Below are 22,828 nucleotides of genomic sequence, written 5' to 3'. Positions count from 1 at the left end.
AAATATGCATGCTGTCAAAATACAAACTGGCCTTAAAGAAGCGCAATAAAGGAGCATATGCCAAAATACCTCATGCAATGCTTTCTGCATGCTAAACCCTTGGACATAAAACGTGCAAGCTAAAAATATTCAACAATTACAACTGTTATTTCTGAACTTTAAAAAAAATCAACAAAAAGTAACTTTGCATTTCTGCAGGGACAAACAAATGAATCCTATTAAAAAGCTCCAACATATCTACATAACACACTAAGAGTATGTTTGGCTCCTTACCTTCCCATTCTGATAGACATGGTGCAATTTAATTAAGAAACACAGTTAACTTAAAGATAAACCAAGTATTTCAGAGAATAAAAGCAATAATAACATGCTGAAAGTACACATGCCATAAGTTTTTTCCTGATAAAAACAAGCATGAACAATGAAAAAATACCTCTACCGCTAATTGTTCAATTAAAAATTTATAAAATAAAGAATGGCATTTAAAAAATTTTCAACCTCTTTAACGGTAAAAAATAAAATGTGATGTGAGCTCCTGTAGAGTTTCATTAACAAACATTCTCTTGGATCAAGTAAGACACCAAGTGTTTCTCTATTAGCCATGCAGTGTGTGACCTTCATGCATCCATGTTAACGGTACATAAATGTGACGTGCAGGAAGTCTGAAAGTCACAAAAGTTCCATTAAAATTGGGGAAGTTTCAGGATAAGAGAGCTGAAAGAGATGGCCATAGGTGACAAAAACAAAATCAAATGAAGAGGTGGCGAGTCTGTATACCTCTGTGGTTCTATTGACCATCATCTGGTTAGGAGGCATCAAAAAAGAAAGGAGGAATAGGGTGTAGGAATGTTAGGGAACGGACTTCACACTGTAATATAAAACACAAGCTCAAGACACTCAAACACAAGGAGGTATAGAGCAGGACAAGGGGTCTTAAGAATTAAACTGGCATATGTTTTTGTATATCAGGAGCTTTTAAAGAGTGGAAGAGAGAAATTGGCTAAATGTTCTGAGTTACTTATTTTGGTTTTTTTTTTCTCATGCTGCACACTCCTCCAGGTGGCTACATCCCACTCTTTGAAAAGTCCTGATGTAAAGCACTGCTCACTACACCCTGCCTGCTTCTGTTAGTTCATTTTGTAAATATACTCATCTTACAATCATCAAAAACCATTCCATGACCAAAATCTACCTGTTTTCTGCGACATACCTTCGATTGCACATCAGCGTTGTGGTCATTCTGAAGCAGGAGGGCAGCAGACTTGGTGTCATCTTTGCGGGCCGCTATGTGCAGGGCGGGTAGGCGGACCTTACCCTTGGTGTCATGCTCCAAAAGCAGCGAGACCACCGAGTTGTGACCCTGTTGGAGGGCGATCGCAAGTGGGGTAAAGCCATCCTGCAAAAGCAATAAAAAGTGGAAAAAATATTGGTGAAACTAATTTATAAAAAAGCTGAATTAACTACAACTAAATATTTGATGTGAATAACTGAAAACATAAATAAATTTCCAGCATATACACACTTCTGTTGCAATGCTTTGGTTTCCTTCATTTTCCAGCAAGTACCGCACCACCTCCAAATGATTTTCCTGGGCTGCCATGTAGAGAGGAGTGAAGCCATTCTGCTCAGACAGAAACATCATATTAATATATGCACACACCTAAGATACAAGTAGACATTAGCTTGATGTCACCCACTTGTTCATTAATAATATTTAACCTCTACCACTCTCACCTGTGACTGAGCATTGATATCTGCCCCTCTGTTGACCAGCAGCCTCACTACTTCTTTTTGCCCCGCCAATGAGGCGATATGGAGGGCGGTGTTTCCTTTCTGCAAAGCAGAAACAATAGGTGATCTCAATTTCTTTCAGTCATTAAATTATGAAAATTCTGCCTAAGAATTTGGGCAGCATAGCATACTAAGAACTTCGAATGTCTTGTCTCTATGCTGTAACTGCGAAGTAATTTCCCTGCTGGGATGAATAAAGTAATTCTATTCTACTCTATTCTATATTATTTTGTTAATATAATGATTCAGGATTCTTAAAAATAGAAGTTTTATTTACCCAAACTTTAAAGTTCCTGTTTTGTGTGTTTTTTGTATTATTTCCACAATCAATTAACAGGAATTAAATACTTTTGAGGGAATACCTGAAAAGAATAAATATATAATACAATTTTACAGGGGCCTTATGAACAAATCAAAATAGATTGTACACATGGTAGCATTAGCCAAGAGCTTCTGGAATGTGCATAACATGAATACTCTGTTGTCAGAAAAAAAACGTGTTTATAGACGAGTGTAGCTTCATTTATTGATACACATATTTACAAAAATAAAAATGTACATAATACTTCCAGCAGGATCAAAGTATCTCTTGCTCTAAAAAAAGGTTGAACTTCAATATCATTGGTGAGTGAGCTAAGTGGATATTTTGTAGGTTTAAGCACTTCCACTTCTTTCATAGACTGAACCCATGTGCTTAGGGCCATTGCATTCTGAAAAGTGAGCACAGCACGACAGAAAGAGACAAAAGAGCTACAGCAGCGTCAACTTTGGTATGAATGGAAATATTATCAGTACCTAATCTCTCACCGTAGACTTTATACCTAGAATAAATCGGGTATGAAACAACCAAAACATAAAAGGATCAGGAAATCATAAAAGCGGAATACAAAAGTAGTCAGTTCATCAGTGTGGGAACACTTGAATTAAAAGACACAGATGTCATAAAAAAAACCAAAAAAAACCTTGTGATGTGCAAGAACTGATGCTCTTTTGTGAGGAGCAGTAATTATTATTATTTAGCTTTTACAATTTTAGCCATTACTGTTTCAGCCCAGTAAATAGAAGGCAATTCTCTGTTAACCAGAAACCATATATGGATATCTTTCCAAACTCAGTGATTAATCATTTGAAATAATCATCATTTCAGAATAATCCTGATTATCTTGGTTAATAGAATTTCTATGAAAAAACAATTAGTATTGCTAATTTTAACTTGAACTATTATTTAATATGGAATGAACATTATCATATAACATTATAAAGATTAAATATTCAGATTTTATTGGTATTGTTTCTTATTTCACAGATAACTATGCTGATTGTTATGTTTCTACTTAAATTAAAGCAAATATTATAAAGAAACTAGCCCTGTATATAGCTTAACAAGGCAACAACCAGTCACAGTTGATGTAATTGAGTAGTAAATTGGGGGAACTAAACAACAGAGACTGAGAGAGTTAAGGCTACAGCTCTACAAACATAAATATCAAAGACAGAGAAAAATGAATTATATATTAAAAAGTTAAAAGTCAGATTCTTTGGACATGGAAAACGTGACCTTTTAAATGTATCCTTTTCATGAATCAAACCTTATTTATTCATTCATTTACAAGGATAAGTGAAGAACTCCACACAGATATACATGCCAGTTCACGCCCACAAGCAGCATAGTGACAGATTTCATGTTGGCTACTCAGTGGCTCATAGTGAACAGATTGCCAAGCAGCATATTACACAGCTACGGTTATCCCACTTACACTGTTTCACTGAATGTGAAATACGAACTACCATTCAAGTAAAGAATCACTTGATCTTTTTGAAGTTGGGGACTTGAAGTAAGTGCAGAAAGTCAAGGATATTCCCTTCCTGCATTCCATTTTTAAATTTCACATATGTGATTACTAATTAGCAGTCAACATGTGCTATATATCTGTAGAACCAACACTGAATAACATAACATAAGCGTACCTTGGTAGATGAGTCAACGGAGGCTCCTCTTTGCAGCAGTTCTTCTACTAAATCTTTGTGTCCTTCCTTAGCTGCCAGGTGTAATGCATTGAGACCATTCTGCAGTAAAAAAAACATTCATGTTGTTATAAATAGAGAAACATTGTGTTACAGTAAAAACATGCTATATGCAGTGTGACGTCTCCTTTGTAATAGCTGAGAGTAGGAAGGCTGAAAAACATGTGTTCAGTCTTGTTTTTGAAACTTTTTATATCATATTTCTGATATAGAAATCATGATTGGAAATCATTGTAAAATGTCTTAATGTTGCATCCACAGATATCTTGATCAGAATTTTGGGAATGATATTGGATTTTTATTTTTTGTTAAGGTTTGACTTACCAATACTGAAATTGCAGAATGCAGCTGCAGATATTACATTTTGGATTGGATTATTAGAGTTTCATTTTAGCAAAGGATGCTGCTATTCGTTGACTCAACATTTCTGCAAAATAAGGCAAATTAACTTGACTCTACAGGGCAGTAATACATTCCATTATGCTATGTGACTATTAACAGTCCTCCAAGTCGATTTTAGACATGCCAGATATATAAATGACAATATAAAACCCACAGAAGAATTTGTTCTACTGTCATCCTCTAGAGAACCAAGACATTCAATTGTCTAAAAACATTCTAAGCCATGATTATTAAAGATTAACTCTCTGGAAAGTTATGACTAGATAAAATCTTTTAGTCAAGGTAAAGATCAACTTTATATAACAAACAAACATACATCAAACAGTGCTATAGCAACAGCACAGTAAGACAACAAATTAATTAAAACCAAACTAAACAAATTGGATATTTCATAAAAGAATTTAAAGCTAATCTATCCACTCTGCACAACTCACACATGAACATGTATCTTCTTTGAGACTAGTAAACCAAGAGAAGAATGCACCTCATCCTGTTTTTCCTCCATTCTCTTTGGTGCTCCTTTCAATCTGAGACAGAAAGGCAAAGTACAGTTCACACTTCAGATTCCGTGCTTCATTAAATCATCGGTCTTCTCAGGCTCAATATTCCTTTTCCACCAGATTGTCCTTTTGATTTTCTGTATTATTTGGAACTCCAACATGGATTTAAATGCAATGGAGTTTGATTTTCCTTTAAGTTTTTCTGCACCCACTCTCCTCACCACTGCAGGTTATGTCGGATAGATCACAGAAGGAGGAGGTGCTTCCCAGTCAGTACTGAAGGTTCTTTGGTGGATCTGATGTAGAAGAGGAACTGTTATGTTGCTAAGGGCGTATGTCTTACACAACTTTGGTGTTTGCAAATATACACTGGCAAATAAAAAAAAATAGACACGCATCTCACTCTAGCTACCCAAGTTGCCAAATGCCAAACAGCCAACAGGAGAGTCAAGTTTCTGCACTGTCACAGGGAGCATGTGGGGCACACACAAACATAGAATGCAGCAATTTTTAGCAGTGACTAAAATTATACCAACATTTCAACAAAAAAGTGGGGCATTCATTAGAGGAAAAGGTTTCCTTACTAAGTAAAAAAAAAAAAACGAGCTCGAGCTGTACTCTTCTTAAAGCAAAACATAAACGCAGTTGTCCACACATAAGATTTCCTTATGTTACATTGTCTTTGTTTATCCAGTTAATATCTTTTGACTGTGGACACTTGTGAGTTCACGCCATACTTTGGTAATATTGCAGGCGACAAAAGAGGTTTAATCATCGTGTGTCAGTTGTAAAATGGCGGACCATGACTCAGCTAAAAAAAAAAAAAAAAGACTGCAACCTCATTATAGTCTTTCAATCACATTTAAGCCATTATGTATTCAAGGAGAAAAGTGCAAGTCCACCAGCAAACACACATATGTGCACCCCTCTGTCACGCAGACTGATCTAAAGCCCCCTTTCCTCACTGCACTGAGCTGTAAGTGAAAGCTTCATTTAGCTAATGGACAGTCAGCATCACCAGTTTGGACGAACTCCGTCCAGCACAGATTAATATTTATCTGTCTTCTGACCGCTGACCTTTGTTATGATCACACTTAAGTGGTCACAGTTAATTGGGATTGCTTTAGGCACTCGAGTGTCACATGGGGATAAAATTATGGCGGTAAAAAGAGGAAATGCAGATTAAAGAGCAATATCACTCACCGAGGATTAACGCTGGAGTGGATTAGAGGGAAAGTCTGTTCAATTTGACAGTAAGAATGTAGAACAAAAGAGCTCAAGCAAATAAAGCTGATTCTTATAGATTCAGTTGCCCACAAATGCTCTAGCAATTTTAAATTTGTTTTAAAAAAAAGGAGAATGAATTTACCTCTCTCAAAAAAATGGTTGCATTTGTTTGCCTCATTCATCCAATCAGTGCAAAAGGCATCCTAGGGTGACGGTAGCTTTGGCAGGCTAGGAATAAATCTCTTCTCTTTTATTAAGTTGGAAAGTCCCCTGCGTTTGGCACAAGACTGTAGGTTCATGCAGGGATGCTGCTTTCTAGGACTGGATCCTTCGGTTATTAATGAACTCATTGCTGATGTTCCAGCTTCTATGAGTATCTAGCAATTATACAGAATGAGTAAAATATTTTTTTCAGAACTACGTGATTGGGAATTCATAACTGTCTTTATCATTAGACAAAATAATATTATTAGATAAAATGAAAAAAACAACTAAGCAAACAAAAAGAAATCAATTTAATTAAAAATATGATGCGCCGCAGTGGTGTTTAATATCATAATAATGAATAGCTGTGGCTGAAACCAGATATTAACATACACTGTGTTTATATGTAAGTTTTTTTTCTCAGTAAGCTTAAATAATTACATCAGTTAGGATTACTATACTAATTTCTATTTGCAACACAAATAGACAAAACTGTAAAGATGGGTGTCAGCAAAGCAGCAAACTTGACTCAGTTACACCAGTTCTGCCAGGAGGAGTGGGCAAAGATTCAAGCTCACTACTGTGAGAAGGTGTAACAAATGTTTAAAACAAATTTCTAAAATGTTTTATTTAAAACAATGAAGGTAAGCTTTTCAGTTTAAATAAATTCAAAGATATTTAGCAAATACAAATAATGTTTCTAATCCTATATGACTTAAAATATGAAAAGTTATGTAATTTTATGTCAGACAATAAATTTTGTTTTTCTATGGTGGCTTATTAAAGCCACTTTAAGAATCAGGATTAAAGCCCTAATCCAATGTTAAGTATTGATATTAAATTGAATGGTAATGTGATCCAAAAGTTGGTCTTTTAAAGAAAATAAATATCTAGTTTAGGAAACATAAAACTAGTCAAAAAATAAAACATATCAAAAAAGATGATTGATATGGTGATATACCTTATAATGTCACTCATACTTTTAGTCACCTGACAACATCTAACACTTGGTCATCAGACCCAAAGAAATAATTTTAAAGGCATGACTCTCGTGTTGCAGGGTCTTGTGTTTGTGTGTATTCGACCATCCCTACAAATGTGCAAAGTAACCCCTTGCTGCCCATGGCAACAAACAATGGATGGGCATCTGTGCTTTCTTGCTACCAGCTAATTACAATCCAGTTTATAAACAATTAGCGTTAATTCACATTATAATTATAAAAGGCCAACAGCAACATGAAGGTGGAACATAAGGCAGTAACTCCCATGCACAACACACATGCTCACGTAGGCTCAGGCGGCATCCCTCTGTGAGACGCCTCGTGACTGCTGCAAATCACAATGACACAGAGGGGTTGACAGAGCTGTATTCGGAGCTATTTGACCCCCTTGGAACGCTCCCCCTCCGGAGTGGAATCCGAATAAGGGTTGGCAGTAGGGGTGAGAGCAGCTGTCAGAACCTTACTGCTCGGATTGGTGGGGGAAATGGGTGTGTTGAGGGATGCAATTTTAGATATGCGTTTGGGAGCAATGGCACCGTTTGTTTGGGTGTGTATTAACAAAGGTAGCTTCTCTGATGAAATTATGAAACAGCAGCAGAAAAGTCAGCTTTCCAAGTTTTATGAACATGAAGTAGCCATCAAACTGTATGTTTTTGTTTTACATTGGAGGAGCAGTCCAACCCTGTTTAAATTTTTAAATGGTGAGTTCTGGATCATGTGCAATCTGTTTTCTATTGCATATAGTATTTGATATGTAGGACAAAAAGTTTGTTCTTATCTGTGCATATAACTGCGGTGTCCCCTACATGACTTGTGCATAAGTAATAGTTGCCCTGTTGATATATTCTCACACCTGATCTCCGCAGTTCCTTCAGAGCTACCATGAGCCTTTTCACCTTTTCTCTGATTGGTAGTTGTGTAGTTGGACCATGTTGTGTCAGTGTTTGTATGATTGAGCAGTGCTCTGTGAGATGTTCAACACTTGAGATATTGCTTTATAATCTAAGCCTGCTTTAAGCATGCTATATAAAAATATTCACTAATGAAAACAAAGCATTTATGATTAGAATAATACATCAGACCAATAACAGCTTCTTAAAGGTTATTTTCAAAAGATGCGTTTGATTTTGCTGATAAATTAAAGATAAATGAACATAATTTTTTTTATTGAATATAGTGTAATTTGAATGTAATTATTTAGTATGAAAATTAGCAAAATTAGGCATAATTTAATATATCTCTGATATATACCACCTATTGGTGGTAACAAAGTGCTTCCCACATGCTATGTGGGCAATATGCATCAACAGGTTTTAGTTATGGCTACATTAAGTAAAAGTAAAATTATGCACCTCAAACAAAGCAACACAATATAATGTTGTGAAACAGTTGTGGCATTTCAAGTTTTCCTACCTGGTTACAGGTGCAGATGTCTACTCCATTTTTGAGGAATTCAAGGACTTTGTCAGTGTTTCCGGCTCGGGCAGCCCGGAGAAAACTGGTGTTACTGTCAGACTGTAGAGACAGATACAGAGTTGTTTTAATTAACATTAACGAGCAAACAATTATCTTTACTTTTGCATTTATATGTTATTTTATGGTGTAAAAGACAAAAAAAACACTTGCAAGGATTTTTATTAAGGGCTGCATAATATTAGAAAAATGCGTCTCCAATATTGTTGTCAAATGCAATAAATTTCCAGGTTAACCCACATGTTCTTCCTTATTTTCATACAATGTTAAAATCACTCCTGTGAGTTTTAGCGTCTCAGTCATTATCATTATATCAGTAGTGGTCCTCAAAGGTATTGAGAGTCCATACAACTAAATATGCTGCTAACAGTAACATATGATTGGTTGGCACTTCAAATGTTATAGCCTATGAGATAACAGATCCAGGCAGTTCTTTTGCAATAGCAGTTTTATATACACTTGCGTTGATTTGATGAGACATTTCTGTTTTTCTATCATTTTCATTTACATATGCCTACATTATACCATTGCTTTAAATGAGGAGGTGAGCAGTTTTGCAGAAGTTAGAGATCCATAAGATAAGTCTGAGTAGGCCATTCTAAATTTAATCATGAGACATCTGCTCAAATGAGCAACACGCACACACCAACACACGCATTCCCATCACCCCCAAACATACACATATTTTCTTCTCACATTAAAAGTTCAAAACTCTTGAAGACTTGGAGTATTTGCTTAACTTCCTATTATCAGAAAGAAGTGTGAACTTACACAACCTAGATGTATAAAAGTTTTACTTCCAGCATTTTGAAAAAGTTGTCATAATTTCTGAGCTTTTTCATATTCTGTCAGGCAACAACCACAAACTTCAATGTATTACATTGAGATTTCATGCAAAATTACAACAATATACAGTAGCATTTGTGAAGTGGGAGCAAAAGGGAAGAGGGTTTTCTAAATTTTGTATATATGCAAATCTGAAATGAGGGATTTCTATTGAGACTCTGAGTCAATACTATAGAAACACCTTTTGTTACAGTTACTGTTGCAAATCTTTTGGGGTATGTTCTGTCAAGTGTTGCACATCAAATTATTCATTTTTTAGATTCTTCTTCACAAAATAGCTCAGGCTGGAGGGAGAACGTCTGTCAGTCATAATTTTGACATATTGCCTCAGATTCTCAACTAGATTTTGGTCCAGACTTTACCTGGACCATTGACATTTTTAGCTATGTTTTATGTCTACATCATTTCATTGTACATGTGGCTGTACATTTACCATCATCGTCCTGCTGGAACATCTGCCCTACTAAAATATTTTATGCTGGGAATAGAGCATTTAGGTAATGTCCACCAGGTCAAACATTTGATTCTGAACAAATCTGAACAGGGCACCTTCCTCCATATGTTTTTCTGTGTCTCAAACATTGCTTCTTGCAAACTACAACTTGTTTCAGTTGTTAAGGGATGGTGGTGCCACTAAGGGTCTGTTGGATGCTAAGTAGGAAGATGTACGCTCAGAGCACAAGGGAGATGAGGCCAAGCCCTTGTGTAAGGTCATAAGTCAAACCTCTTACCACAGAGGTCATGACACACAGACAAACACACCAGCGGCAGTCAGGTAAAAATAGGCAGAACTTTTGTCAGTACAGACCAGAAAAAAACATCTACAGCAGCAGAAGCCAAAATTTGTCTTCTCTTACCTGGAAATCAACCTCTTCAGGTAGAGAGTCAGCATATTTGTAGTATTCAGATTGTTGGTTTGGGTCACTTTCACTCCCATCACTTTTTAAAGTTTTATCTGATCCACAGGCTTTACATGATGCTGAATTACCCATTATAATCAAAATTTTTCACCTACAGATAAATCCCCCTCACTAACGTCAACACAGCTCGCTGCTGAAACAGTCCATGGAAGTCTAGTTCTGAAGTTGCTCACTTTACATCCTTTTGTTTTGCTTCCCAGCATGAGTCCGCCAGAAACAACTTAGATTGTTCGTCCAAACGCTGAAATCAGTCAAAATCATCCTTTCTTCTTAGTAATGACATCATTCAATCTTTTCCATATTGTAAATATCATATTCCTCAACTTGGTTCTGTCTAATATGCATCCTGCATGCATCCAAGGCTCGTCTTGTCTGGCCTTCCTCTATGTCTCTCTCTTTGCAGGTTAACAACTCCACACGTAAACATTTCACCGTCACAGTCGCTCTTGCTTTTGCTATTTTTATCATTATAGATCGTCAATTCTACCACGTCTCCAGCCCCTTGCTGTTAGCTACTGGGGGTGTGGGGGTTTGGGAGGGTTGGGGGATGGTGTGACAGCTGGGGTTTGAATCAGAATGTGGACTGCAAGGTCTGTGGTGTTCCCTACACACAAGAATTGTGCAGGGGAGACATGAGCTTGTCACCAAAAGAAGGTTATTTGTATTTAATTTTGATTATTTAGTTTTCAATGTACAAGTTCGCACAAATGTGAAGTAAACGGGCCTTCAAATGTGCCGGTACATGTGCAAATTGCATGTCTCATTAGCTGTTACCTAGCAAAGTTTTCAGACTTTGGAATAACTAGACAGGAAAACAATTTGTACACCTGACACATAGTAAACACCTTCACAGCACTAAAAACAATAAATAACTCGATAGGTTACAACAGCACAAAGCCTTCACCTATTTAAATTAATTTGGTACTTTAAATCCAAGCAAAGTTGTTGGGCAAAATCCTCAGCATTTAGGCTGCACAATATCAAGAAAATATCGAATGGTTATACTCATGATAAAAATTGCAATGATATGTTGAATATTATTGCAAAGAATAATCAACATTTTCTTGGTACTTTTCTTTCTTTGCCATTACACAATATCCCCACCGTCTTATTGTGTGAGCTTTGATATCTCAGCCCCTAAAGATATACAATATATTGCGTGTTGACATTAAAGAAAGTATTTGTAATATTTCACCACATAGTGCGTCTAAGTGTTGCCTTTTGACTGAACACTGATACAGTAAGGGTGGATATATTCATAAAATTCAGCTGATCAACATATATCTCAGATCAGATGGACACCAGAGGATGATGTCATTTCCATCGTGTACATAGCCACAGATTGTGCTGCGGCTTTCTTTGCCTTGTACTTCAAAGAAAGAACAAGGCAAAGTACTTTTTACAGAGTCCAATATTACCTGACTCTTCAACACAAACAAAAGCATTACGAAGGTTGCAAAAGGCCAGTGGGCTGCATGCTAGATATAATTTGTGTTTTATATATTACATAAACAAACGAATGATTATTGCCTATGTCTTAAATGGGAAAAATCTGATTACATTACAGAATTTAGTTTGAAATCTTTCTGTTAATATTGTACCAAATAAACCATGGTACTTCTATTAAAGGTTATCACACCGTTGAAATCCCATATTGACCAAAGTCTAGCTGCAATACTCTGTTGGATAAACAGGAAATAGCCTATGGTCAAACACCTAGAGCTCATGTACTGTATGTACTGACCTGTAGAACAAGACCAAGTTAAATATCAGCCAGTCTGAACATGAACTCAACAATGAAAAAGACATTCAACTGCAAAGATTTTACCTGACGCTTAGCCTTTTCCCGCTTCCTTCTCCGCCTTTCCCTGGCTTTTTGTAGAGCTCTATATTCTGGATGTTGCTCAAGCTCACGAGCTTTCTTCAGATGAGCAGCAGCATGTGCCATGACTTCTCCCTTATGACTTTTTGTTGTCCCAAGTAAAAAGGATTTTGCCACAAGAAATGTTATTTTGCTAAAGTCTCTCTTTGTAGGTGTTATTAAAATTCCCAAATATTAACATACAGTTAAAATAGGGCTTTCCTCCATAAAAAACCTCGCTCTGATTAGAAAAAAATTCAAACTCTGAATTAAATTATTGCAAAAATAAAAAAACTTTATTTTTGATTTAAAAGATTATATGCACATTCTTGTTCTTTTTTTCCCTTTCTCAGTTGTCTTTATACAATATCCAAAATGAGACTGTGCTAAACAAAAAAAATTGTATTCTCCAGCTGAAGATCCTGGCATTGAGAACCAAAGAGTGAAACAATCAAATGAAAAGTAACTATTCAAAAGAGAACAACCAAGAGGATGGGAACTGTGAAGGGCTGATGAATGATGAAAGAAAGACCCGTCCTTATACCACAACACACACTCTGACATAGACACGCATACACACACAGAGAAATTATCCTGACCAGATGTGCATGAAAATCTCAGTCTGTATGAACAGCTTTAGCTGTAAATCCACTCCGGTGTTTGTGTGTGTGTGTGTGTGTGTGTGTGTGTGTGAGACCATCAAGCATGAACATTTGAGCATTTAATGTGAATGTTAGTGAATATGTGACCTACAGTCAATGGAGATGTGCAAGAGAACAGCCAGCTCACTGCTGCAGTTCCAACTGCGCCAAGACGCATCTTTCCACATTAGCTCCTTGCACATTTCATATTAGCAGGTAATAAAACACAACATTACAGTTCATGTATGTGTATGAACCACCAGCATGCCTGCTTCAAAGGTCTCTCTCCATTAATGCAGCTGATGGTAGAAGTCTGAAATTACAGCACAAAGGCCAGAGACACCTTCTCACACGTCACACTTTCTATCGTCAACTTGAACCGTAAGTTCATCCTTATTTTCATACAATGTTAAAATCACTCCTCTGAGTGAGTTGCAGCAGCAACATTTCTTCCAGCTGGCAATCAATGCATGAGACAGACATGCTGAATCATACCTCAGTGTAACACCACTGGTAGAAATATCTTATTCTAGTGCGCTCATAGGGAGTGGCACTGTCCTTATGAGCGCATAACCTTTTTATGCACACTTTTCCTGGAGCACCCTCTGCTGGCGAGAGGGGTTAATGCAATATGTTGATTTAAAATTTAATCGAGCAGTCAAGAGCAAAACTATAAAATATAGTACAGTTAAATGCTGTTTTGAACTATTGTGTCAAACTGACTTAAAACAATACTGTCACTCTTCTTCTAAAAGGCTTCATTGGTCAGAAAAACCATGTCTAAATAAACCACTAAAGCTGTGTTTTAGCGGATTACACATAGAGCAACATAAGCTTTTGCTTCATGTTCAAAGCAACATCTTGCTTGGGTCAATGACTTTTATGATTTAGCTATATAACTAAATAAAAATGGATAATTCCATCGATTACAGACTATATTATATAATACAAATACAGTAGGGTGTGTGTGTTTTTATGTGCATATGTTTTTGTCTATTTAGGAATCAGATTACACTGACAGGAGATTCTAAGCGAAAGCTAAGATGAGCTTCTGTTTCTCTTGGTTTAGGGAAGTGAGTTAATGCTCTGCTGTCCAGTTTATAGATCCAGAGGCTTTTATTTGGTCCATTAGACTCGACTGATAGCCAGATGAGAAACGCAAGAACCAGCATGTTCAACCAAGCCTGTACTTTACAAGTGTTTCAAACTGTAAATCTATGCAACCAAGGACTTTATCACACCTACAGATGCAGGTTATTTATCAAAAGGAAGGAAGAAACTAACATGTTCTTCTTATATAGATTTATATATCTTAAATATTAAGCTACAGGTTTAAAATTCTGGTTGCTGTCTCTTAACATTATTTCATGAGCTTTGGTAGCAGTTAAACAAGTCTCTGCACAGTTTGATCGATTGTGCATAAACAAGCACCTTGCTGTTGTTTATGTTTGTCTCTCTGTTACAAGAACTAATTTATCATAATCTAAAGAATTCCACAAAAACAGTGCTATGAAAATGATTCCCAACCAGCCATAAAAGAGTAATAAAAGGTACAAATCTATGTGCTACTACAAGACTTTGTTTGCCTTTGTTTTCAAAGTGTTCAGAATGTTATGGAGGCAGCTGTTTATTTGTCTGCCTGATAATAGAGCTGCAGTGCTGATGAGAGATTTTCCTTGCCAACAGTGTTGAGCCACAAGCAATGGATTGCACATTAGATGGACTGATTATCTTTCTTTATGAAACAAGTAATTTGCTTAATGATTAAATAATTGTTTGACTATAACTTCAAGTCATGTGCAAACTGTTCCTTCCTTAAAAATATAGTTTTTTATATCTAAATGTAATTGCTTAAACTGAGTAAGATCTGCTGTTACTTATGTTGGTAAAACATAAAAACAGACCACAGTATTTTTCCTTTAAGAAAGGGACATCACAATGTTTTGTTTGTTCGTGTTTCTTTTGATTCTTCACTCTCTATGGGAAATGTGAAATCTCTCCAGTGGCAAAAAGTCCAGACAAAAGATAGTCATTCTAACCCACAGAAAATATGTAACTAATACTAATACTCAACTCATTGCATACACTTCAGCTTTTCTAGAAAGGCACCCAGGCTCCTTTTTGGAGTTAAGTGTTGAAGGAAAAGAATCAAAAGAGGAAAATTTACAAGAAAAAGAGAGAGAAGATCTATGCTGAAGTCAAACCTGGTATAACCGCTAATGTAAAAAGTAATCACACTGAAAAACCAATTAAGTAAGTGTCATGACTGGTAACTATCTTTACACACAAACCTAAGTGACATCCTAATCTATATCTTCAAAGTTCAATATAATGCTAGACAACTGTTTGCAGGTGTAACTCTTCTAGGAAAGCTTTCGACAAGGCTTCAGAGTGTTTTTGTGAATTTTGATCAATCTTTCAGAAGCTTCTGAGGTTTTGGCCTCATTTAATAAGCTTCAAAACTAATTGCTGCTGGAGGACCAAATGGACTAAATACAGGGTGAGTTGTGGATAGAGTAATGTCAAGTTATCGTCTAGCATTTTTACTGCTTTAGAAAGGTCACAGCAATAAAGCAGATCACACATGTCTCCTTCCCCTTCTGGTTCCTCACTAAATAAAATCATGCAAAGTCAAATTCAATAGCACAAAGGGCAGGCAATCAAGAATCCAGACCAGACCACACCCAAACAAAGCTAGTAAGGACAGTGAGACGTAGGATGGCTGGGGAGGGGTTTAGTTGAGATGGGGATATGTAACCTTGACAGTGTAACAAAATATGTCCAGCGAAAGTGGACTAGAGGAGGAGAAATTCAAGACCCTATTTCTCGTTGCAACTGAAACATTCCAATGTCTAAAGTCAAATAACCAGATAAAAAAAATCTGATTTAGTTAACAGCAACAAAATCAGCTCCGTTTGTTGTTCACTGCAGCAACCATAAACAACCAGACAGACACACAAGAAAACAGCTACATTAACTAATTGCTAGAAATATACATAACAATAAATACTCTTAAATGCATCTTAAAATGCAAATGGTTAGCTACATAAAGTCATGAATTATTTCCCACTCAGGCTCAAATTCATGGCAACACCTATTTTATGCTCTTTGAAGTGCAGCATGTCTGCTGGGAAAAGATTATGTCAGCTTGCCATTCCTAGTAATTAGATGAGAAATAGGCCTTCAACAGAAAAATCCATCCTCATAAAACCCAAACATTGCATAAACTATTGACATCACAACTCAATATGCTAGAAACCGGTGCAAAAAGAAAAAAAAACAGGTCGTATATAAAAGAACTGATTTAATTCTTGAAGTCCTTGGGAAGTCGATTATGCAGCAATTGTTTTGAAGCAGCAGTAGGTAATTTTCTACAAAATATATGTTTTCCACATGTTTGTTAAAACTGTCACTGTTAATTGACATGTTAAAACTGTCTTGATAGTATAGTATGAAACAGATAATTTCTTAAAAACCAGAGTTCCTCTGCCTCCTTTCTGATCCGACTCCCATCTGCAGAAACAAACCGCTCCCAGTCAGAAAGAACCAGTCGGAGTCTGGAGGAGTGTCTTGGCATTGTCAGTCTCTTTCATGAAACCACTCCTAACTCTCCTCTGCAAAGCAAATACAAAATCAAGATTGCTGGTTTTCTGCAGCTCTGCTAATGGTGGAGGAAAAACCTAACCTTACAGGAAAGCTGTTTACCCACTGTCATCGGAGCCATAATAATTAACCTGTGCTTTTACAGCAGACTCCATTTTTTGGGGGGAGGAGCTGTGGCATAGCAAAGAGCAAGGGGGGACGGTATGAACAACGTGTACATCAGCATTATTGTTTCTAACTGAGCAGTGTGTTTTTACAGATGACAGTAAAACCACAGGGAGGAGGTAGATAAACTTGATTAGTAACAGTTCCAACAAAAAAGTAAAAAACATGTTTTTGTAAAAGTTACCCTCTGCAGCTTTAAAGCTGCAGCCAGGAATTTTTGGTAAACTAAAAAAGCTCACTAGTTATAGTTTAACAACCAGTGAATGATGAGTTTCACTTTATTTGCCATTTTATTGTAAGTTATTTAAAAAAGATCTAATTTATTCGATCAAAAACAAGCTTTTAAACACACCCCTCTGATTACATCACATAAGGGTTAAAGCAACTGATCACAGTTCCTTTGAGATTATCTGTCTTTATTTTGGCATTTACTCGTTTTGGGACAGTTGAATATGCACAAAAACAATCAGTGCAATCCTTGTGAAATTCTGCAATAAAGAAACACTCTTCATCAAGTTGTGTTTTTGTAGTTGAGTGAAAGGACACTTCACTACACAATATATAACTGTATAGTGTAAAATAAGATCTACTACTGTGTATAAAATCTGGGTTTTTGTCAAAATGTGTGGCCAAGTTATTTTTAAACCTACATTTTCAACAGACAGCCCAACAAATTATGTTTTTGCGCGCATCTGTTTAGATTTTATGGCTGCTTCCGTAAAGCATCACATCACAGAGGGTATTGAAGCAAAAATTATTTCACTCCAAGTTGAATGTATTCTGAAGAACGAAGCGTGTGACCTGGAATTTGATGCAGAGCACATTCAGACTGGTACTGCTGAGAAAAAAATAAATAAAACAAGGAGATGCACTGAATATAACTGCATAAAAAGGGAGAAGAATGTGTAATTTTTTATAATTAGCAGATGCTAGTGCATCATATATAATGGGATCCATCTATAAATATACAGCAAGAGAATGGGGATAAAAATAATCTAGAGCAGGTACACTGCAAAACCATTCTCCAACAGCCAAGGTCCTCGGTTACGTCATATTCATCTGAAAAAGGCAGGCTGATGTTCGGCTGCCATGTATTCATCTGCATTTATGCCTCAAGCTCTTAAAAAAACCAGACAAAGAGATTGTCTTAGAAAAAGAAATTTAACTTTCACAAATTTAAAACTGATGCCAAAGGAAAGAGGCAGAGAAGGAAAACATGGAAAGGAGCTAATGAGAGATTTTTACATGGAAGGTTTTTGGGCTCAGCTTCTGAGAAATACATTGATCACCAGCCACGCCCAGTACTCTCTCTCCCCTTTCTACTTCTCTCCAACTGGAAGCAGCGTCATCAGGGCATGATGAATAATTAACCTCTAAATGCCTCTTACTGCCCCCATGCAACAACAGCTGTCCTCTGCAGGACAGAGGGCACAGATAAAGTCAAAACTAATTTCATGCTGGATAGATGGATGGACAGAAGGACAGAAGGATGATACAACAATGAACCCATTTCAAAATGTTTAATGTTGTTTAGGATTTGTTTTATCAGACAGTACAGGCATTTGAGAATAAATATTATTTACAATATTTAACCAATCCAGATGTACTTGAATGCACTAAAAGTGCAATTGTCACTAAATCCTCTCTCTGGTCAGAGGGAGTCATCGTGACAGCTGATCATGCAGCAGCCATTGAGTTGTTGCATCCCAAATGAGGTGCAGCGTTTTGGTCTGGTTAAATGCTACAAAAATCTGGATTTGGCTGACTTTTTCCCAGTACATCTGATGTTACACTGACATTTTTTCAGGTCAGAAATTTAGCTAGCTAAATATCTTATTGTTGTTTATATAGTCCGTACGCTGAAATAAAGTTTTGATTCGGTTCACTATGTTTTCTCCATTCCAGAGCCATGTTTCCACATACCAGAGTTTGTAGACGGCTGTGAGCCCTGTTTTTTTTTTGGGTGTCACTTTTTAAAAGCATACATTACATTGAGAATGTCATTCTTCACATTGACACTCTGCTTATGTTCAAGTATAAAAAACACTTTTTAAGTAGGCTATATAAAAAATCGACAGGGCTGGACTGGATATCAAAAAGAAAATCAGCTTTTTAAGTGTTATAATTTAGCTGCATCTTTCTCATTCACTGTGATTTAGCAAAAATACAGCTAAGAAATTTGCAAAGATATAAAAGGTGGTAACCAAATGTGAACAAAAACAGGTGCCATGTAATCTCAGTGTGTGCTAAGCTAACTATTTAAGCAAGCTAACATTAGTAATTTGAAATCAGATAGATATTTCATCTTATATGAGGTGAGCATTAACGCACCCTAAATGTGTGACCCTGTTTCTGACAAGGGTTTCTAAACATTTTTGCCTGATTGGTAAAAGCATAAATAATCTACTCTCACTACTGCTTAAGTCCTGTGTTATTGACAAAATGGAGTATTAACAGATGGGCTACCAGCAATGGTACCATCTAATCCTAACCCAAAAGGTCATTCTTGATTTTCAGTATGAGACTGTGATGCTCACATAAAAGCTGATTTTTTAAGAGTCACATCGTTACCGAGGCCCCCAGCACTTCATGACTCTTCAAAAGATGCTCTGTCTATTCTTAAAGTGAACCAGGAAGAGACTGTCGGTTTAAAAGTAGGACAGACCAGCCAGATAAGCAGTACCATAGTGACCAAAAGGAAGAGTCGGGACACTGTTTGTATCCAAACATAGATCTGCTGATGCACTATATGTAGATCTGGAAATGGGGCATGGATGCTAGTGCTCTTTTTTTAGTCTTATCACCTCACGCGTTACATTGCATGTAAACACACATATGAAACTCCAGAAAACACCATGTGACTGTTATATGAAGATTGCATGAGGCCATGCTTTCAGAGCCAAATATGGTTAATTACAGAATATATAAGTGCTTTGTTTTAGAGTCGTCTGCAGCGGTATTTACTACAGTAAAGGCACGTGATAATAGCAGCAACAACTTGGGTAAACTAATAATGATGCAGCAGCACACTGTTTTTTGGCATCCACTCAACAACCACGTAATTACATCTACCTTTTAATTGCTTATTAACACAGTGAATTCACCAAACATATAGCAGCAACTGCATTTAGGAGCACAACTGTGGTGAAAATCACTTGATGAAGCCGCAACTGTTTCAGAATGGGGACGGGGTAGGAGTGAGGTAACTTTAAATGTCACAAGGTTGTTTGCCATGAGCATAGAAAGACTTAATGTTGTAGAGTTAAGTATTTGCTTATTTATGCCAAGTCATATTGTTAAAATTGACCAACATTATTAGATATCAAGAGTTTTCCAAATACCGTGCAACTCTAAGTTCACCCCTTTCTGACCACAGTCTACCCTGACATAGTCATAAGGTGGCTACACAAACTGATTTGTTGGCCATGATAACTTCACTGTACACCAGAGGCTTCCATACCAACAAGACCTAAAACCAAAAGAACATCTTTGGGATCTGATGGAGTTCATCTGATGGATGTGCAGCAACCATGTGATATGTCAATATGTACCAAAATCAGATGTAAAAACTCAGACTAGTGAATCTCTGGGACTTTTCTGCTTTCAAGAAATGTACATGACTATGACTGATTAAAAGGAGGACTATTTTTAAGATGTAGAAGATATGTATAAATTAAAACCAAAACTAAATGGAGACACGGACCATGTCTGAATGCAGATATTGCTGCACCCTAGCTAGATTTTACAGGAAGCAATTATAATGCTTTTGGTAAACATCTGCAAATGCAGAGGTGGGGGGTGAAGAAGGGTTGAGTAATTGTGGTTCTTTGCAGGTGTCTATGTAAGCATTTATGATCAGGAAAGTGCTCTAAGAGCTGCATTAATCTGATGTGTAACACAATGTATGATGCTGGACGATGGTTAAAGATGAGCTCTTTCAAACTCCACCTGAAGATGCAGCCTACAGTCCAACATTTCTATTAGGCACTATGCAGGAAGACAGATGCAGTCCAATGTGGGGGTGTATTGATGTAGTTGCCCATAAGTAATGTAATGAAGGCCAGGACTCCATTAGTACTCCCTTCCTGCACAGCCCCATCTTACCACTCCCAGTGGAAAAAGACGGGCAGACAAATAAGCAGGCAGATAAAGAAAAAAACAAATTTTACAGACAAGGAGGCAGAAAAAAGAGGGGGATGAAAATGTCAAAGGTTGCGGCGTAAGCCGACCCACTGGCGCGCCGGGACCTCTATGTTGGGGCGGATACATTGCAGGGAAACTGGAGATGGGTAGGAATGATGGCTGGGACGACAAGGAGAAATCTGGGGTAAAGTGTCACGTGTTTGGGCAGTGAGAGAACATTTACAGCTCTGGTGGAGAAAAGATGAATGGTACAATGGCCAGAAATAGTAGAGGGAATGTAGTGCAAGATGAGCTGCGACCACGGGGGTAGTTAGTTCTCAATGAGTATGTTGTCACATTCACACAGGAAGTGATGAATTATAACATATTTGTTTAGATAGGGCAGAGTAGATAAAATAGTTTTTCACCAGAACAACTGAAAAAAAACTGAATAAATCCCAGTAATGCAAAACCATTCAGAGATGTGGATACATTCAGATAGAAAGAGGGTATTTTTCTCCAATACCACACTGGAGATAGGCAGTATTTTTAGACCTGCGAGTAAGACCCTTGTGTCACGTGTTCTTTTGTCGTTTTCTCTTTTTGTCTCACCTATACTAGAGCTGTTTCAGCTGAAGCAGACATCTTGTCAACATTATGCTTTAATGAAATCTCTATTTTAGTATCCTTCCTTTTTCTGCTAGAGAACCTTCACATGCTGGCCTGCACTGCAAAAACATATCTAATCATGTCTCACCTAATTCACTCAAAACCAAAAGGCTAAAGCTGAAGAATATTTTAATTGAAGTGTATTTTTTTTTAAATACTCACTTCAAATTCAAGACATGACAAGGTGAATTTTAAGGTGTTGCTGAACAATTTTCTGAAGAAAATGTGAACATCTCTCGCATGGTCACCAATGTCTGATGAGAGGACCTTTTCTTAAAAATATAAGAAAAGATTTTAAATTACAACAATGGAGGTCATTGAGTCAAAATGCACACCTCTTTATGCTGAGAGTGGGTAAACTGTACACAGAGAACCAACTCTAGGCCTAGAGGGCCGGTGTCCTGCAACTTTTAGATGGATCTCTAATTCAACAAACCTGAGTCGAATAATGAGGTCATTGGAAGGACTCTGTAAAACCTGACTGCTCTTAGGAGGTGATTCAGCTATTTCATTGAAGTGTGTTGGACCAGGGAGACCTCCAAGAGTTGCAGGACACCGGCCCTTGAGGACCAGGATAGCCCACCCCTGCGTCACCTACGTAGCTAGTGAGAAACTACAAATGGGAAGCATACAACTAATAAGTTTTCTATTGGTAGACTCTCCCATACGAGTTGTGAATCTCTGCTGCTCCTCCAGAGTTACCAGATCAGACAGTTTAGGTGGACTCTCATGCCTGGGCAGAAGTGCAGTTGTGTAATGCTCTATATTTCTGACTGATTTCCTTCCACATTGCAATATGCTATTTTCTGTTAGATCAAGACATACGACACATTAAAGTTTGTCATTGTCACATGACCATATGTAAAAGGGGTGGATATAGTTATTTTAATGCATGTAATCTGCCCACATATTAAGCTCTGTTTTCATGCGCTGATAAAACAGCATCAGCTGCCAAAATTGGATTTTCACCTGAAAAGAATCAAATTCCTCAAGACTCTTCTGTCCCAAATAAAATCTGCAAGCAAACCAGGTAATATCAATACAATCAAAATCATGCAAAGGAGAGAGTCCCAAATAAAAGTTAATAGAGGGAGAACAAATTTATCTATACGTACGATAGAAAGAAAAATTACACAAGTTTGATCTTAGTGCTTTTGAATAACCTTAGATTCCTACAAAGTTATCTAAATATTTCACTAAATGTTCCTATATTAACATATAGGAACATTTACTGAAATATTTACATGGTTACTCAGCTTATGACCTACTTTATTCCACGCATCACCATTCCAAGCTTCAAACCAAGATGTTTTACTGTTTTGACATTTTTACTTTGTCTGACTCCTTTAATGTATTCGACCTCCAGAGATGCTCTTCC

At 36.9% G+C, this 22,828-nt stretch overlaps 1 protein-coding gene across 18 annotated transcripts in view; it reads right to left on the bottom strand.

Annotated features, from left to right (window-relative positions):
• ank2a (ankyrin 2a, neuronal) overlaps positions 1-22,828 on the bottom strand; it is a 77,277-nt gene that overhangs the window by 51,855 nt on the left and 2,594 nt on the right. For 8 of the 18 annotated variants that reach the window (XM_028016206.1, XM_028016201.1, XM_028016202.1 and 5 more), the window contains exons 2-8: positions 8,564-8,665; positions 3,760-3,858; positions 1,735-1,833; positions 1,523-1,621; positions 1,211-1,396; positions 778-801; positions 274-282 (exon numbers count right to left, since the gene is read on the bottom strand). In XM_028016206.1, the coding sequence (XP_027872007.1) occupies positions 274-282; positions 778-801; positions 1,211-1,396; positions 1,523-1,621; positions 1,735-1,833; positions 3,760-3,858; positions 8,564-8,665 (618 nt within the window). Of the gene's footprint in view, positions 1-273; positions 283-777; positions 802-1,210; positions 1,397-1,522; positions 1,622-1,734; positions 1,834-3,759; positions 3,859-4,702; positions 5,015-8,563; positions 8,666-10,326; positions 10,753-22,828 lie in introns of those variants that run through there. The other 10 variants (XM_028016195.1, XM_028016210.1, XM_028016209.1 and 7 more) reach the window with 4 other exon arrangements.

The sequence above is a fragment of the Xiphophorus couchianus genome, chromosome 5 (assembly GCF_001444195.1).
Source record: "Xiphophorus couchianus chromosome 5, X_couchianus-1.0, whole genome shotgun sequence".
In the NCBI taxonomy this organism is placed as follows: Eukaryota; Metazoa; Chordata; class Actinopteri; order Cyprinodontiformes; family Poeciliidae; genus Xiphophorus; species Xiphophorus couchianus.
The sequence above is the reverse complement of the archived record's forward strand: the minus strand, read 5'-3'. Positions and strand labels throughout refer to the sequence as shown.